This window comes from Aulonocara stuartgranti, assembly GCF_965226115.1.
Source record: "Aulonocara stuartgranti genome assembly, chromosome: 9".
Taxonomy (NCBI): Eukaryota; Metazoa; Chordata; class Actinopteri; order Cichliformes; family Cichlidae; genus Aulonocara; species Aulonocara stuartgranti.
The window spans coordinates 10,759,630-10,775,643 of record NC_138960.1 but is presented as its reverse complement, the minus strand read 5'-3'; the positions used below and the strand labels follow the sequence as shown (position 1 = coordinate 10,775,643).

At 40.4% G+C, this 16,014-nt stretch overlaps 1 protein-coding gene across 4 annotated transcripts in view; it reads right to left on the bottom strand.

Moving 5' to 3' along the window:
* Positions 1-16,014, bottom strand: part of LOC309714481 (protein NLRC3-like) — a 58,594-nt gene that overhangs the window by 33,914 nt on the left and 8,666 nt on the right. For 3 of the 4 annotated variants that reach the window (XM_082546981.1, XM_082546986.1, XM_082546987.1), the window contains 5 exons: positions 14,119-15,919; positions 13,404-13,577; positions 11,476-11,649; positions 6,122-6,168; positions 4,906-5,949 (listed from right to left, as the gene is read on the bottom strand). In XM_082546981.1, coding sequence (XP_082403107.1) covers positions 5,423-5,949; positions 6,122-6,168; positions 11,476-11,649; positions 13,404-13,577; positions 14,119-15,919 — 2,723 coding nt within the window. In that variant the 3' untranslated portion in view covers positions 4,906-5,422. Of the gene's footprint in view, positions 1-4,905; positions 5,950-6,121; positions 6,169-11,475; positions 11,650-13,403; positions 13,578-14,118; positions 15,920-16,014 lie in introns of those variants that run through there. The other variant, XM_082546982.1, reaches the window with a different exon arrangement.

The window sequence follows — 16,014 nt, the reverse complement described above, 5'->3', positions numbered from 1 at the left end:
CAAAATTCTCCCACACAACAGAACCCCCTCTATTCCTCGCTGCACTGCCCAGCATCCTTTGGAGTGTCAAAGCAGCCAGCTGTAGTGAGTGAAAAGTATACTTTTTCTGTTTCTTCAGACTTTGTGACTATTTATTCTGGGCCTATATATATATATATATATATATATATATATATATATTTATTTATTTATTTATTATTTTTTTGTGCAGCAAGTGAGGACAGTGGCTGTCATTAAGATTGCTTTTCCTGAGACTGCTCTCACTCATCTTAGCTCAGTCAGCTGCCCAGTTATCAGCTCGGCCCCCTGCTCAGCCGTCTCATCTCCATCAGAGGTTTATCAATAATTTCATTTAATTCTTGTTTTGTTTTGCGTAGGCTTCTTCTAAGGATTTGATGTGGGGTTTTTTTTTCTAGTTCCTGAATTGTTTTCCTCTTTCTTTTTCTGTGATGAGAAAGAAATTATTTGACCTCTCATCACAGCTTTCCCTGCTTCCCAGAGAACAGATGCTGATGTTCCAGGAGTGTCATTATAGTCTAAATATAGAGTCCACTCCACGCCTGACTCACCAGCCTAACGCGAGCCTTTGCTGCCCTCTGCATGTACTACTGTTTGGCTGGTCACTGCATTCAAGTATCTGCCTTCTCAAGATGCCGACGGTGTGCACAGTGCCAGGCAGGTAATCACAGCTACTTTTCTGGCACTGGGCTGTAATTTGTGGCCTTGTGGCATGCTGGCTAACATGGTTTAACCTGTTGTGTGAATAAATGAAGAAACTATGATTCCCCTTTTAATTATCTGCTACAATATGCCTACCGTTGCAAATCTAGAGGTGACAGGGCTTTCTCCATTGCTGCCATGAGACTCTGGAACAGTCTTTCATCTTTTATAAAATCCTCTTCCTCCTTGGAAATCTTAAAATCAAATCTGATTCCCTACTTATTTTCCAAGGCTTTCGGATCTCTCTGACACCACTTTTATTCTGTTTTAGCTATTCTAGTTTTTTGTCTCATTGGATGATGTACACGTATACACGTATTTTATGGTCACATATTTGTGCTAGTGTGTGTGATTGTGTACACTTTTGTATATGTATGTGCATATTCGCATCTACACATATATTTTTACAAACATATGTTGATGTGTCACAATATTTTCTATAATGTTTTCATCTTATCTATTTTAATTTTTTTTTTTAATTTTTTTTTTTTATTATACCATCCTTCTCTTCAGCGCTTTGGCGGACACTTGACAAAATATGATGTGATTCTAGTTTGATCAAACTCAGGGCATGAGGAAACCCGCCTCCAAATCCTTGCAGTCATGTGACAGACATGGAGAGGTGGACAAGGCCCAAGACATGTCCTCACCCCAACACTCCAGAATAAAATTATTAGGTCATTAGCAATACTACAGTACTTGACTGGATGCTGATGTAGCAATTCAGCCATTTAATTCATGTGTGTTGGACTAGGGAATCAAAAAGTTGACCCTCGAGGAATCGAGCTCAACACAGCTGCTATAACATAAGACTGTAATCGACCAAAGGCGGAATAGTCGAACGCAGATCCACTGAGCTCTCAACACAGACAGCATCGTCAAAAGAAAAGTTGATAAAATAAATTAAAAATTTTGTATTGTTCGATACATGTGCGTACCGAACCGAAAGCACTGTATTCAACGGTTCAATACCGATAAGAGTATTGTTGCACCCCTAGTAGGTAGGTAGAAATTTTTTTTCGAACATGCTAATATAATTGAAATGATGAGGAAAAAACACAATACTTAAAAATCATCAAGTTTTCATGTATATATCTGTCTCCAGAATGTGTGTGCTCGAAAAGGAGCAGGATGAAGTTTATACTTTTCCTGTTCCTACCCCCTTATTTCAAATTTTTATTGCTTACCAATCCATATCCAGAATTCAACATTATTTGATCCATATATGTTTAACTGTGTACAAGTCTAACACATTAAACGTACACAAATAAAACCATTTTCAGCTTTTTTTTAACACATGAAGAATTCTTATTCGCAACATCCACAAACCTCTCACATCCATTCAACCTAGCCATTAAACCAGTGGTTGTATCTCAAAACAAGGAGCTTCTCAAATTTCTCATCAGAGTCTGTTCCTCTTTGGAGAAAAGATGAGCTTTCCAAGGCTAAACAGTCTTTCTACTGGGGCACTGGATGGAGTAGCTGCATTGTATCTGAGTGAAATATTCTTTATCAGTGTGAATCTATTCAGAGAGTCCATTCCATGTGATCCTGATTTGAAATAATCTATGACTTGAATTAATCTTCAAAGGAAAAAAAGTCAGCACGGACTAGGCCACAGAGGATAAGTTGGCATGTTGGCGTCCTGGTACCTGCTCGCTGGTCTTTGTTAAGGACAATTTTCTGGCACTCTCCCAGCAGACTTGCCTTGGCCTTGTCCTTCCTTTCCTGTGGTTAAAAACACAAGTTCTTACTGTGACAACTGCATGCCTCTGGAAGATTTTCAAGAATTTGCAGGCCACTGCTCAACTCCAGGGACTTAAATATCAATGTCTCCAGTGTGGGTAGGAGTATCCCATAAAAAGTGTTGTCTTCTCCTTGAAGAATGTCCAGGGCCACCTCATGACAGTGCAGGTGTGGACGTAGCGTAAAAGAGTTGTTTACTAAATGTTTGAGGTGTGAAATTAACCGCAATGGAGCAAATTATGGGTGTGTGGCTGAACATGGTGTACAGTCGAGTCTTAATAGCTTACTTACAACTGGGCTCGTCAGGCACTCTTCTTGGCTGAAGTGGTTATTATTATATTTACATGCTTCCAGCTCCCGTTTCTGCTCGGTGACAACTCGTACTTTTCCACTCTCCTTTTTCTCCCTCCCTCGCTCACAGAAACATAACTGGTATAGCAGTCCATTCTCCCTGCAGCACGGACTACACTGCCCATGAGGCTACATTCTTTGGGGCTATGCCTGTAGCATTCTGCCTATTAGCTTAGCACAACAGCAACAACAAAAAGGCGCTCTCTCATGCAGGAAACACACAGTCGCACAGAGAGCGCGTCACCTGTAACCATGGCAACCGTAACGCTGCCGCCTGGAACAACAGGACAAACAAAACCCAAACAGTCCTGACCTGTGACAATATGAAACAGGAAAATACCGCAGTGTAACCCATTTATTTCAACAAAGTAACTGTATTCTAATTACCACCTTTTTAAACTGTAACGGAATACAGTTACTCATATTTTGTATTTTAAATACGTAACGGCGGTACATGTATTCCGTTACTCCCCAACACTGGACATGTTGTACAGAGCACTTTGAGTAATCTGGGAGAGTAGAAAAGTGCTACATAACAATCACTCCATTCACTGTCTCCACAGAGTTTTGTCATCTTACTTTTGCAATATTATGTTCCGGCACATGTTGTTATTACATGGCTGCAACTGGCCCGTGGCTACACACCACTTACACATACCACAAAGAATGACGGCCCTTTGCTGGCCCAGATCAGGTTTGCCAGAGGTAATCCATACATAGGCCAGCACAGGACCACCAGTGTGTCTGCAACTGGCCTTGTGCTGGCCCATGTGTGGGCCACCTCTGGCAAACCAGGTCTGGGCCACCAGAGGACCATCATTCTCTGCGGTATGTTAGCCATGTGTAAGCACATTGTGTGGGCCAGATCTGGGCCATACCAATTTTGCTATCTGGGACCGCATTTTCTTGTTAGTAACAGTAACGCTGTTGTAACGATAGAAATAGTAATTAGTTAGATTACGTTTTTACTGAAAAAAGTGTTAGTAACGCTGTTACTTGTAACGCCGTTATTCCCATCACTGGTAAAGACAAAGTCACAGAAGCTTCCAGTTTTGTTTGACAGTGTGTCGAACAAACCTGATGACACCAACTCACAGAAAGCTTCAAGTCAACCAAACACATCCAATCTCTGAGGGTTTTTTTCCAAGGCTGGAAGAAAACTAATGCCAAAATGAATTTTTGAGAAGCTGAAACAGTTTCATGTCTGTAATCATAAGGTAGAAATAGTATTTTCTGAAACACATTTTTTTCCTCCCCGGAGTGAGCTGTGAGCAATAAAGTCTCCACATCTTCTTGTTTTCTCATTTCCTTTATCTTCCAGACTTTCCAAAGATTGAAGTTGGGACCTTTTACAAGAACTATATTAGTTTATTCTGGTGTAAACTTCCTCAATGATCTGTATTTCTACAGCCACATATTCCAGCTCAGCATCTTTAGCTAAATCTTTGTGTGTTCTACTTTGTTAAATGAGTGCTGCACAGCCACCAGCAGAAGCATGAAGCCTATCGTGTCACAGTGACGTGTACCTATGAATAACAGGATCAAGTTTCATATTCAGCCATATTTCCTGCATAAATCAACTTTAATTAGCTTAGGTTATATACCCATTCAAATTTGATTTGAACCTGTTTCAATGATAACATACAATATTACTTACAACTTGTGATGGCAACAGATTAACACAGGTGAAACGGCCCCTGGCTAGATCTGGAATAATAATATACACAAAACAACCACTAGACGGCTTCAGAACAGAAAATGCCTAATTCCATCACAAGGCTTTTTGCTGTGATTTTCCTTTGAGCACACAAACACATCTGTCTTCACTTTCTCTGTTTTTGATGCAGCACTTTTTAAAATCATATGAATGAAACAGCTTCTAGAAAAAAAAAATATCCATCCTCAAATTCCAGCAGATTCTTCACCAGGACACTTTGTGATAGTTTTCATATTTCATACAAACTAAAGTGATACACAACATATGCAGTGCGATACACACATATTTCATGTGTTTGATAACCAAGCTGGTACCAACATCCTGCACCATGTTCTTGTTCAACATTGGAAAAACACAAGACTACTTTCAAATCAGGATTGAAGCCTTTCCTGTTTATTAGATAAGCCATATCCATTATGATCCCTCAAAACAATGATATTCTGGTTATAACTGCATTTAAAATTATTGAGCCAATATTTTCAGCTTATACAAAACATTTTCAAATTATGAGATTCCAACAATGAGTGAAACAGTAAGAGCATGTGGAGACTTTGGAAAAACCCCATTAAGAAAGAGAAATCAAACATTTGGATTCATTTTAATGAAAATGCAGAGGAGCTGGTTGTGAACTGAGCTTCAGAAAAACACAACTAACCAAAAACCAAGGCAGAAAAAAAACATATGGATCCTGGAATAATAGTATCTTACATCTTTAAATGACTGAAGAGGAAGAAATTTACAAGAAATCATTTAGAACAGTTTAAAACATCAACTGAATCCATGAATCTGAAAACATGTTTCTGAGTGAAAGAGACAGACATGTACAGACTGAACTATCTGTTCAACAGTCAGTGTTTCTCTAACAGGAGGACACTCTTTACACTCAACTCAGCACAGACACACTGAGGCACCCATAAAGACTTTTAATCCAGGATAAAGAGGTTCAGTGAATGTGGTGTTGAAGGTGTGGAGATGGATCAGAGTGTCAGAGGAGACTCTGTAGAAGGACAGAGTGCCAGCAGGAAAGTCCACGTACACTGCAATTCTGTTAGAGACGGAGGAGGAGGAGGTGGTGGTGGATACGAATTTGGTATCGTGACAAACATAAATAGGACCATCGTTAGTGCAGTACAACCTCCAGGAATGATCATTCTCTCCAAACAAACAGTCATTGCTGACTCCTTTCCTTCTTATTCTTCTGTAACTCACTGTCATCCAAACCTCTCCTTTCCACTCGACCTCCCAGTAACCGCGATCAGTCAGACCATCTCTACACAGCAGCTGATGAACATCAAATCTGTGTGGGTGATCAGGATACGACTGAACCTCCATCACACATGTCACCTTCCTGTTGTTGTCAGACAGTTTGAGGTTTCTGTGTACTGTGTTTGTGTCAATTGTGGGTTGACAGGAATCTGGTGGAGAGAACAAACACAATCCAGCTGCAGTTATTGATCCATCATCTGTTCACTGATTGACACTTTGATGCCTCCTGACATCAGAGATGTGAATGAGTGATGTGACAGTTTGAAGATGGTTGAATGTGTGCTGCTTTGTTTTCATGAATCACATTAAAAACACACTTACACTTCCTCAGACCTGGTCTCAACCACTGGACTCCAGCAGGCTCCACCCTGAAAGGAGGAGGGGAGTCAGACCAGCACAGTCTCTTTCAGCATGCACACATGGACATTACATGGCTTTCATACACATACTGTTAGACACTGATAAAAGAACAGTTCAACATTTTCACAAATGCACTTCAGTCCATAGGTGGATCAAACTGCTGATGATTTGGACTGATCCTGGACCTGTCAGCACATCACTGTATTGAAAGAAATATGACTGATTCAAACAGTGACCTTCATTATTGTTTAGCTGGAAAGGACACCTCCCTGTCTTTGGTGTCTTTATTGAGATTGTACATGTAAAACAAAATCATGGGTGAGCTCGCTTCAAGTCCTCCAAGTACTATTAATAGTAGACAGCAGGCATAAACACCAAACTGGAGAAATATATACAAAACAAGAAAAGGCACACATTGGGAATCTGTAATTTACTGTTTAATATGTAACTGTACTGAATGCTTGTTGTTTTGACGCAGGGTGATTATTTAAAAAAAAAATGCATTTGTCTTCAACCAAACTGTGCTACAATCAGTTTTTCTTGTTGCAATGGTTTATAGTAGAGGTATAAATATTACTTTTATTTTTAATCGCACAAAAGGACACAAGTGTGATGATGAAATACACACTACATCCAGGACAAGTTCTGCTAACAGAACTTTAGCTCTGTTAGACTCAAAAAAAACTTTTCTACCTCTTCATTTTTTTTAATATTAGAATCACTATGAAGTAGTGCTGTCAGCGTTAATCTCATTAAAATGACAGTAATGCCATAACCGTATTAACGCAGCAAATCTCTGTTAGCGAGTTAATGAAGATCGCCCGTGCTTGGGGCTGCACGGCGCTGGCGCGTTAATGAGCCAACAGAGTTAATGCGGTTATGGCGTTAACGTCATTTTAATGAGATTAAATGGCCTGCATTTGTATAGCGCTTTTCTAGTCCATAGGACCCCAAAGCGCTTTACACTACATTCAGTCATTCACCCATTCACACACACATTCACACACTGGTGATGGTAAGCTACACTGTAGCCACAGCTGCCCTGGGGCGCACTGACAGAGGCGAGGCTGCCGGACACAGGCGCGACCGGGCCCTCTGACCACCACCAGATTAACGCAAACAGCACTAAGCGCTAAGTAGCTGACCGCATTTCAGTAAGTTGCCAGTACTTTAAATTCAAAAAGCAGATCAACCCAGTTTATTTAAGTTGTCTTAACTTAGGAAAAATATAGTAAGCTGGAAATTTTGCTTCTCAGCGCAGAAGGACAAAATGATATGGTTTGAAAATGACATGTCACTTTCTTCCTGTCAGTCCACATGTTCATGGCACTTAGGTTTTTTTTTTTCCCAGAATATGTTGAGCAAACCTGGGTTCAGCTGGAGAAGCTTCAGCTCAAGGGATTATTGTTGCAATTCTTTACACTGATTTGGTGAGTAAATGTTTACACTCATTCAAATTGTTTTTGTGCCTTCTCTAAGTTTAGCACCAGGTTTATCAACTTGCTAGTTAGCAAGTGTTAGCCTAGCGTTGCAGCTGCCCCTCGGCCCATGTTACTTAAAAATTAACACCACAGCTTTAAAAACCTTATACACAAATATCTCTCAGTGAAATTTTCTGTTGATTGTTTGAAAAAGAAAAGTCAGCAGCTACTAGATAAAAGCCCAGACTAAGCGTTTTTGGAAAGTGCAGCCATTAGGAGCAGGGCTTGTTTTCAATCCATATGAATTTTTACAACATAAACTCTAACCCCTGTATTTATTTTAATGCTTTGTTCCTCTGCTTGCTTCTTACTGTCTTTGGGGCTTGGACCATCACTCCCCAGATTACATCAAACTCCTGCAAGTCTAGAAAAGGAACTGTTGGACAGAAAGACATCAGCTGAGTAGTATGTATTTTGGATTTCCAATATATTTGTAACTATCAGTGACATTTATATTAATCAGGATGAACTTTAAATATACTTTAGCTCAACCTGTTTTTCTTATTGTTTCATTTGTGTTTTGGTTTGGGGAAGTTGTTTCTTTATTGATCTTTTCCTGTCTGTTGTTATTAGACTTGAGATATGACTGCTCTCTGCTGTTGCTGATGACTCCAGCTAATTCTTCAAGACATGCTGTGTAAGCAAATACAAACAATGACAGTTTGATCTTCATTTCTTTAAAGATCGTATCCCACAAACTTAGTTTAGAGGATCCACACTGTCTGCACTATAGATAGTGAAGTTTTTGAGCAGTGAAATTTGTTTTGTTCTCAAATGACTCTGTAGATCATCAGAATGAAAAGTTATTGGGCATGTTGCATAGCCCTTTTAAAAATATCCTTTCATGACATTATTGTGTGTCGTGGTTGGGGCCTCTCAAGCGGGACATTGCATGTCCCTCTCTGTGATCACCATGAAGCTGTCGGGCTTGGACAGCCATTAGATAGTGGAGCCGCCAGCTCTCACTGGAGTAAATCACAGCTGAGTGGAGTGGCAGAAATAAGAATCACCACTTCTAAATCTTTAGCCATGGTCCTCAGTAGGGATGGGTACCAGTATCCGGTGCCATGATGGCACCGGTTCTGACATAAACGGTAGTAACCAGACCGAAAAGCAACGCACATTTCGGTGCTTTATTTCGGTGCTTTTTTTTCCTGAGATGTCATACACTTTGAATTCTAGCCAATCATTTTACGTTTCTGAGGATAGTAGGCGGGTCCAGGTACGTACGTTCTTTTAGAGCAGAGCTACAGATTAAAAATGCCCAAGGCGAAGCGGTCAAAAGTCTGGCTGTACTTCACAGCAAAATATGCAAACTCGGCAGCCTGCAACAAGTGCTTTAAGGTGATACTGTGATACTGTCAAAGGAAGTAACACCTCAAATCCGATGAAACAGCTTGCGACGCATAGTGTTTTTTTTTTTAAAAGCCGAGAAATGCGCCGTATTTGATAGCTTGCTGCAAGAGCCGTGCACATCTACTGCGGGTGTGGTGCCTGTTATCGGACCCGGAGTTAGCAACAATCCCCCAAAAACCTGAAGAGTAGAGTCCTGGCCCCTAGCCCTGCCAGTGTAGCAGAAATGATGACGGATGATGATGGCAGCAGCAGCCGTTCTTCTCTGGGCGAGTAGCTTAATGTTGTTCGTGTATAATTTACGTTGAGTAGGCTAACCACGTTATTACATTAATGCATGTAAGGTGAACTAGCAAACATCATCATAGCTACATGCGGCTGTCTTCTTGTTTGATGGCAGATACTCCCTTCACCCTGGCCAAAGAGGCTAAAATGACCAAAGAAAAAGTAGAAAACAGTTAAACATGAGAGGTTTTTGGACAAAGTTTGTGTTTTTTCCATTGTTTAAGCACTGCTTCCAGCCAAGAGTCATACCATATATGCCCCATAGCTGCGGAAAAGGCTAACATTGTTATCTTTTTACAAAAAAACAGCTGAACATGAGAGGTTTGTGGACAAAGTTTGTGTTCTCCATTCTTTAAGCACCGGTTTGAGCACCGTTTAAGCACCGGCACCGTTTCAAAAGTACCGGTTTGGCACCGGTATCAGATAAAACCTAAACGATACCCATCCCTAGTCCTCAGACAGAAAATGGTGGAAAGCCCACTCTGAATCAGGGATGAGTTGCTGCCCCATGTTGAGGAGGGTTTTGTTCACAAGTTAGCAAAGAGGGAAACGATAGATAGACAGAAGGCTGCAGCGGCCGCTGTTCCAGTCTGTCATGGTGAAGAGTCATTCAAGAAGGGCTCAGAGTAGGGCTGGGCGATATCGCCTAAAATTCATATCTCGATATTCTTTAGCTGGATGGCGATAAACGATATATATCTCGATATTTTTTTTAAAGCCATAAAGTATGAACAAAAAGAAAGTTCTTAGTCAAAGCTGTGTCCCAAATCTCACACAGGCACTTTTATTAACATACATGTTTATGTACATGAAAAATTACTCAGAAATAAATTATCAGCATTTATATGACTTTTTTGCTTGCAGGCCGTTAGGAGAGTTGAGGAATGCCCCAGACATCACAGATCTCTCTCATTTCTGCTGTCAAACCTGCATTTGAAAAGTTTACTAAAGGGCTGGGCCCCCATTTGGGGCCTCATAACATATACATATAGGGCCTTGGGAGTGGGCATGCTATAGGGCGTCCAGAGGATGGTCTTTGTACTCCACCCCACCTTTGGCGCTGGTGCCCACCTCCTAACATATTGAGGGTTTTCGGTAGGGGCCGCGCTGACACCTTCTGCTTTCTGGCAGCCACCTGCTGGTGGCTGATTTACTTAGCCATCGGTGTGTTTGTGGTACTTAGTGTCCGGTGCTCCTCAGCTCTTTTGGTGGCATGGTTGCCCCTCCAATGGTCCTTCTTGGGCTCTCGTGCTCTGGGGGGCCTCTGGATGTCAGGGAACTGGATCTGCTGCATGCCTGCTTCATACCCTGAAACAGGCATGCAGGGCAGGGCTATGGCTCCCCACACTCTCTAGTAGATTGTTACATTGAGAAACCTTTTGAATACAAGTGCGCTCATGCACACAGGTGTACACATGGATGTTCACAGACACAAACTATCTACCTTGGCTGCTACCTCAAAGCATATTGTGCACTGTCAGTCTTGTGTGCTGCACACTAACATTCGATATTTATTATTTACAGTTACTTAGACTTATTGAGGTTGTTGGTGTGGTATTCCTACCCCTACTGTGGTATTCTCTTTTTACTTGTTTTCTTTTTTTCCACTTTCAACAGGATATCCACTGGATTTCTTGTCTTTTCTCATTGTCCATCTTTACCTCTGTTTTTCTTTCTCTCCCTTTCTTTCTCCCTCTCCTATCCCTCAGTCATGTATGTCCAGTTTGTAATGAAATTTAATTTAATTTAATTTATAATAAAGACCAATCAAGTGGACCAATATGGCAAACCATAATGATCCACTTGAAAAAATAGCATCCTTTTGGCCATCAGACAATAATTCTGATTGCTAAATTACCAAACGGTACAGCCAAAAAAAAAAACAAAAAAAAAAAACTTGCTTTGAAGAAACCTCTGGCAGATCCAAAAAAAGGGTTGCCACAACCAGTTAGGGTGAGGAGAGGAAGATGGATGAAAAGAAACACATTGGAAGAAACCAAGAGCTTAATAACACCTCATGATTAGCTGCAGAGAGTGAAAAGAGGTGAAAGAAGAAGAAACACTTGGTGTAATAGATATAGGTTTCCTCTGTGTGTGTGTGTTAATGTAACATCTGCATGAAACAAACACAGATTAAAGAATTAAATTATTTAAAGTTTACAGCTCTTCCTCCTCTATCAGACATTATTCCCCTACCTGAGAGTGTCCAGTCTCCAGCGTGGATCTTTCAGTCCAGCCGACAGAAGCTCCACTCCTGAGTCTCCTGGATGGTTGTAGCTCAGGTCCAGCTCTCTCAGATGGGAGGGGTTTGAGCTCAGAGCTGAGGCCAGCGACCTACAGCCTTCCTCTGTGATCAGACAGCCTGATAGACTGTAGACAGGCAAAAAAAAAATCCATCTGTGAATACTGCATACAAGGATTGTTTTATTGTTTTTCTTATTTCCAAATTCAGGGACATCCATTTGACCTAATAGAACTATTGTTTCAAGTTTAATTACCTAAATCTCTTCTTGGGAACACTAAGAACCACAAGTAACCTTGCACTCTAAAAGTGAATATGTTATTATGCTTTCTTTATGGTCTGATCATTCAGGATTTTGTGAGAAAATTATTTTAATTAAACTCTGAATTTAAAAGGAAACCACTTAATAGAAGATATTATAGGAGAATATGATCTCTCTTTCATTGCCTCTGTCTCTGTAATCTCACCACAGTAATTTGGAGCAATTGAAAACTTCTGTGGGAGCATTTAGAAAATAATGACTACAGTCAAAGTCAACTTCAAAGTAACAAATGCTCAAACCATTTTTTCAACATCACTCTGAGAGAAAATGTTTTCAATTTTAGCACTATTGGTCAGATGAAAGAAAGAACCAGCCACAACTCTGCTGTCCTTGGCACCATTGTAATGTATTACTGGTCCCAAGCCTGGATATATAAAGAGGTTTTTCATCAAAAAGGTCATCTGGTGCAAAATTATTGCCAAAGCATTCAGATGATCAAGTTTTTTGATCAGGTTTTCCCCAGAGACCTCAATTAAGTCAATGTTGCAGTTTCAAATTTGTTGTTGTGTCACCTGCGCCGGCCCCGGAAATACTATAGTCACTGGAGATAGATAACCAGATACAGATAACCAATAACCAGAGGGTTTTTTTATTTATTACATTTTTTTCTACTTGGAGGTTGTGTCACAGAACAGGGAAAATTGAATTGGTGGTTTATAAGAAGTTTCTGTTTTAGGCTACACTTCCTACTTTTCCAGGAATATTTTCAGGACAGTAATGTACCTAGTAGTGTTGAAAGAGGCAGATGAATAACAAAACATTTGACACTGAGCAGTACAGCAGCAGTGACACAACTGGAGAAACAGAGACTATAGTGGTAGTGATATACTAAGAATTTAATTTGAAACTGTGCTCTCAAAAGCAGATATAGATCACAGTATAATATGAGTCACTATGTAAAAGTTTGAAATTAATTGAGCTGAAAGGTTTAAGCTACACAAAACAACACTTTACTCTTCTTGATGCATTCTCAATCATACAGGAAAGTAAATCTCCAAAAGTTGATTCTGTTCATCTGGACGTAGCGTTTTGTGGGAGAAACATTTCGTCACTCATCCAAGTGGCATTTTATTGATTTATTTAGTTTATTTAGGTTTCCAAAGTTATTTTTGTATTATTTATTTATTTATTTATTTAATTTAAGGAAGTCAAAAAGGATAGATGAGGAGATGTGGAAAATTCTCATCATGTATTCATCCAGAAACTATTTCACCAGGGTGTAAGGGTTAACACAAATAAATCAAACCCCTAAATAAAAGGTTTGAAGTACATTTGCTGCAATCCTGTATGAAACAATTTGTAACAATGAAAATAAATTGATATGTTATGAATCCAAAATATCTGAAATCTCTCAACAGACTGGCGCTAAAAAGCATGTTATACACACAGGTTCATACTCAATTTTTTTAATGTTATGAAAAAGAATAAATGAATTAGTAAATCAGAGGCTAACATAAATATGAATAACAGCTAAATTTTGAATTCGACAATGTTGTTGTTTGATCAATACTATAATCCAGATCATAAACCTAAATTAATGAAAAAAGCTTTAATCCTCACCTGAGAGTTTTCAGTGAACAGCTTGGATTCTTTAATCCAGCAGACAGAAGCTTTACTCCTGAGTCCTGCAGGTCATTGTTACTCAGGTCTAGTTCTCCCAAACTAGAAGACAGGGAGCTGAGAACTGAACGCAGAGCTTCACAGCTTCTGTCTGTGAGGTTACAGCCAAACAATCTGCAAACCAATTTAATTTGTGATGAAATTAAATAACTTATTTTTAACTTACCACCAGAAAAAAAATGTCTGACTCTGCTTCATAAATAACAATACAACTCGTAGATCAAGCATAAAAAAAATAGAATTAGGTTTGAAAAAGCACAGTTACACCTCTGTATCCGTTAAGCAAGTAGAGAGCTAGTACTTTTACTGATTATAGATCAATAACCACTGACACAGGCATACTTTCTAAATTAGAATACCAGTGATTGCTGTTGCCTGATACAGTTCAAAATAATTATTAATTATCACATACTGAACCCCCGATGAAACCACCATTCATCATCTGTTGGAAACAAGGTGCTTTAGCTCACTGCAGGGATTTTTATCATTTTCTTTTCATTTATATTAGTTTTTGAAGAGTTAAAGAAAAGCTCTGGGTCCACTTTGATAAGGGTTAATTCCACAAATATTTCAGAAATCCTAAGACTTCCAGATGCAATAGACCATAGTTGCATAAACATTTCAACAATAAACGTGTATATAGATGCATACATACAGAGCTTTGTTGGAGGCTTTGACCACTGGCAGCATTCTCTGAAGAGCCTCCTCTGAAGCAGAGTATTTCTTCAGGTCAAACACATCCAGATCTTTTTCTGATGACAGTAAGATGAAGACCAGAGCTGACCACTGAGCAGGAGACAGTTTTTCTGTGGAAAGTCTTCCTGATCTCAACGACTGTTGGATCTCTTCCACTAGAGAATGATCATTCAGTTCATTCAAACAGTGGAACAGATTGATGCTTTTCTCGGCAGACAGATTCTCACTGAGCTTCTTCTTGATGTACTGAACTGTTTCCTGTTTGTTACTTCGTGTCTCTGTCAGAAGGCCTCGTAGGAGAGTCTGATTGGTCTGCAGTGAAAGACCCAGGAGGAAGCGGAGGAACAAGTCCAGGTGTCCATTTGGACTCTGCAAGGTCTTGTCCACAGCACTCTGGTAGAAGTGTCTCCCTGCAGATTCTTCTCTTCTTTCACACATCTGGGATGTAATTACTTGTTCTACCAGCAGATTGACCCCAGAGTTGATGACGGTCAGATGGACATGAAGAGCAGCCAGAAACTCCTGAACACTCAGATGGATGAAGCAGAACACCTTGTTCTGGTAAAGTCCTCTCTCCTCTTTAAAGATTTGTGTGAACACTCCTGAGTACACCGAGGCTGCTCTGATATCGATGCCACACTCTATCAGGTCTGATTCATAGAAGATCATGTTTCCTTTCTGCAAGTGATCAAAAGCCAGTTTTCCCAGAGACACAATCATCTTCCTGCTCTCTGGACTCCAGTGTGGATCTGTCTCAGCTCCTCCTTCATACTTGACCTTCTTCACTTTGGCCTGAACCACCAGGAAGTGGATGTACATCTCAGTCAGGGTCTTGGGCAGCTGCCCTCCCTCTCTGGTTTTCAGCACATCCTCCAGAACTGTAGCAGTGATCCAGCAGAAGACTGGAATGTGGCACATGATGTGAAGGCTTCGTGAGGTCTTAATGTGGGAGATGATGGTGCTGATCTGCTTCTTATCTGTGAATCTCTTCCTGAAGTACTCCACCTTCTGTGGGTCAGTGAACCCTCTGACCTCTGTTACCCTGCCAAGACATTTATGAGGGATCTGATTGGCTGCTGCAGGTCGTGTGGTTATCCAGAGACGAGCAGAGGGAAGCAGTTTCCCCCTGATGAGGTTTATCAGCAGCACATCCACTGAGGAGGACTTTCTAGGGTCAGTTAGGATTGTAGTTTTTTGGAAGTCCAGAGGAAGTCGACACTCATCCAGACCATCAAAGATGAACACAACCTGGAAGTCTTCAAAGCTGCAGATTCCTGCTTCTTTGGTTTCAGTAAAGAAGTGATGAACAAGTTCCACCAAGCTGAACTTTTCCTCTTTCAGCACATTCAGCTCTCTGAAAGTGAATGGAAATATGAACTGGATGTGCTGGTTGGCTTTGTCTTCAGCCCAGTCGAGGGTGTATTTCTGTGTTAAGACAGTTTTCCCTATGCCAGCCACTCCCTTTGTCAGCACTGTTCTGATTGGTTTATGTCTTTCACGTGAGTCTTTAAAGATGTCTTCTTGTCTGATTATTGCTTCTAGACTGTCTGGTTTACTGGATGTTGTTTCAATCTGTCTGACCTCATGTTCATCGCTGACATCTACAGTCCGTCCCTCTGTGATGTAGAGCTCTGTGTAGATCTGATTCAGAAGGGTTTGGTCTCCTGCTTTAGCGATCCCCTCAAACACACACTGAAACTTCTTCTTCATGTTAGATTTAAATTCATGTTGATGCCACTGGAAGTTCCGAGTGCAGGTTCCTTAAGGACCCAACACACACACACACACACACACACACAAATCAAGGATTTATCAAGTGTACATATTTTGAATGTATTTTTGTGTTACTTGAAAT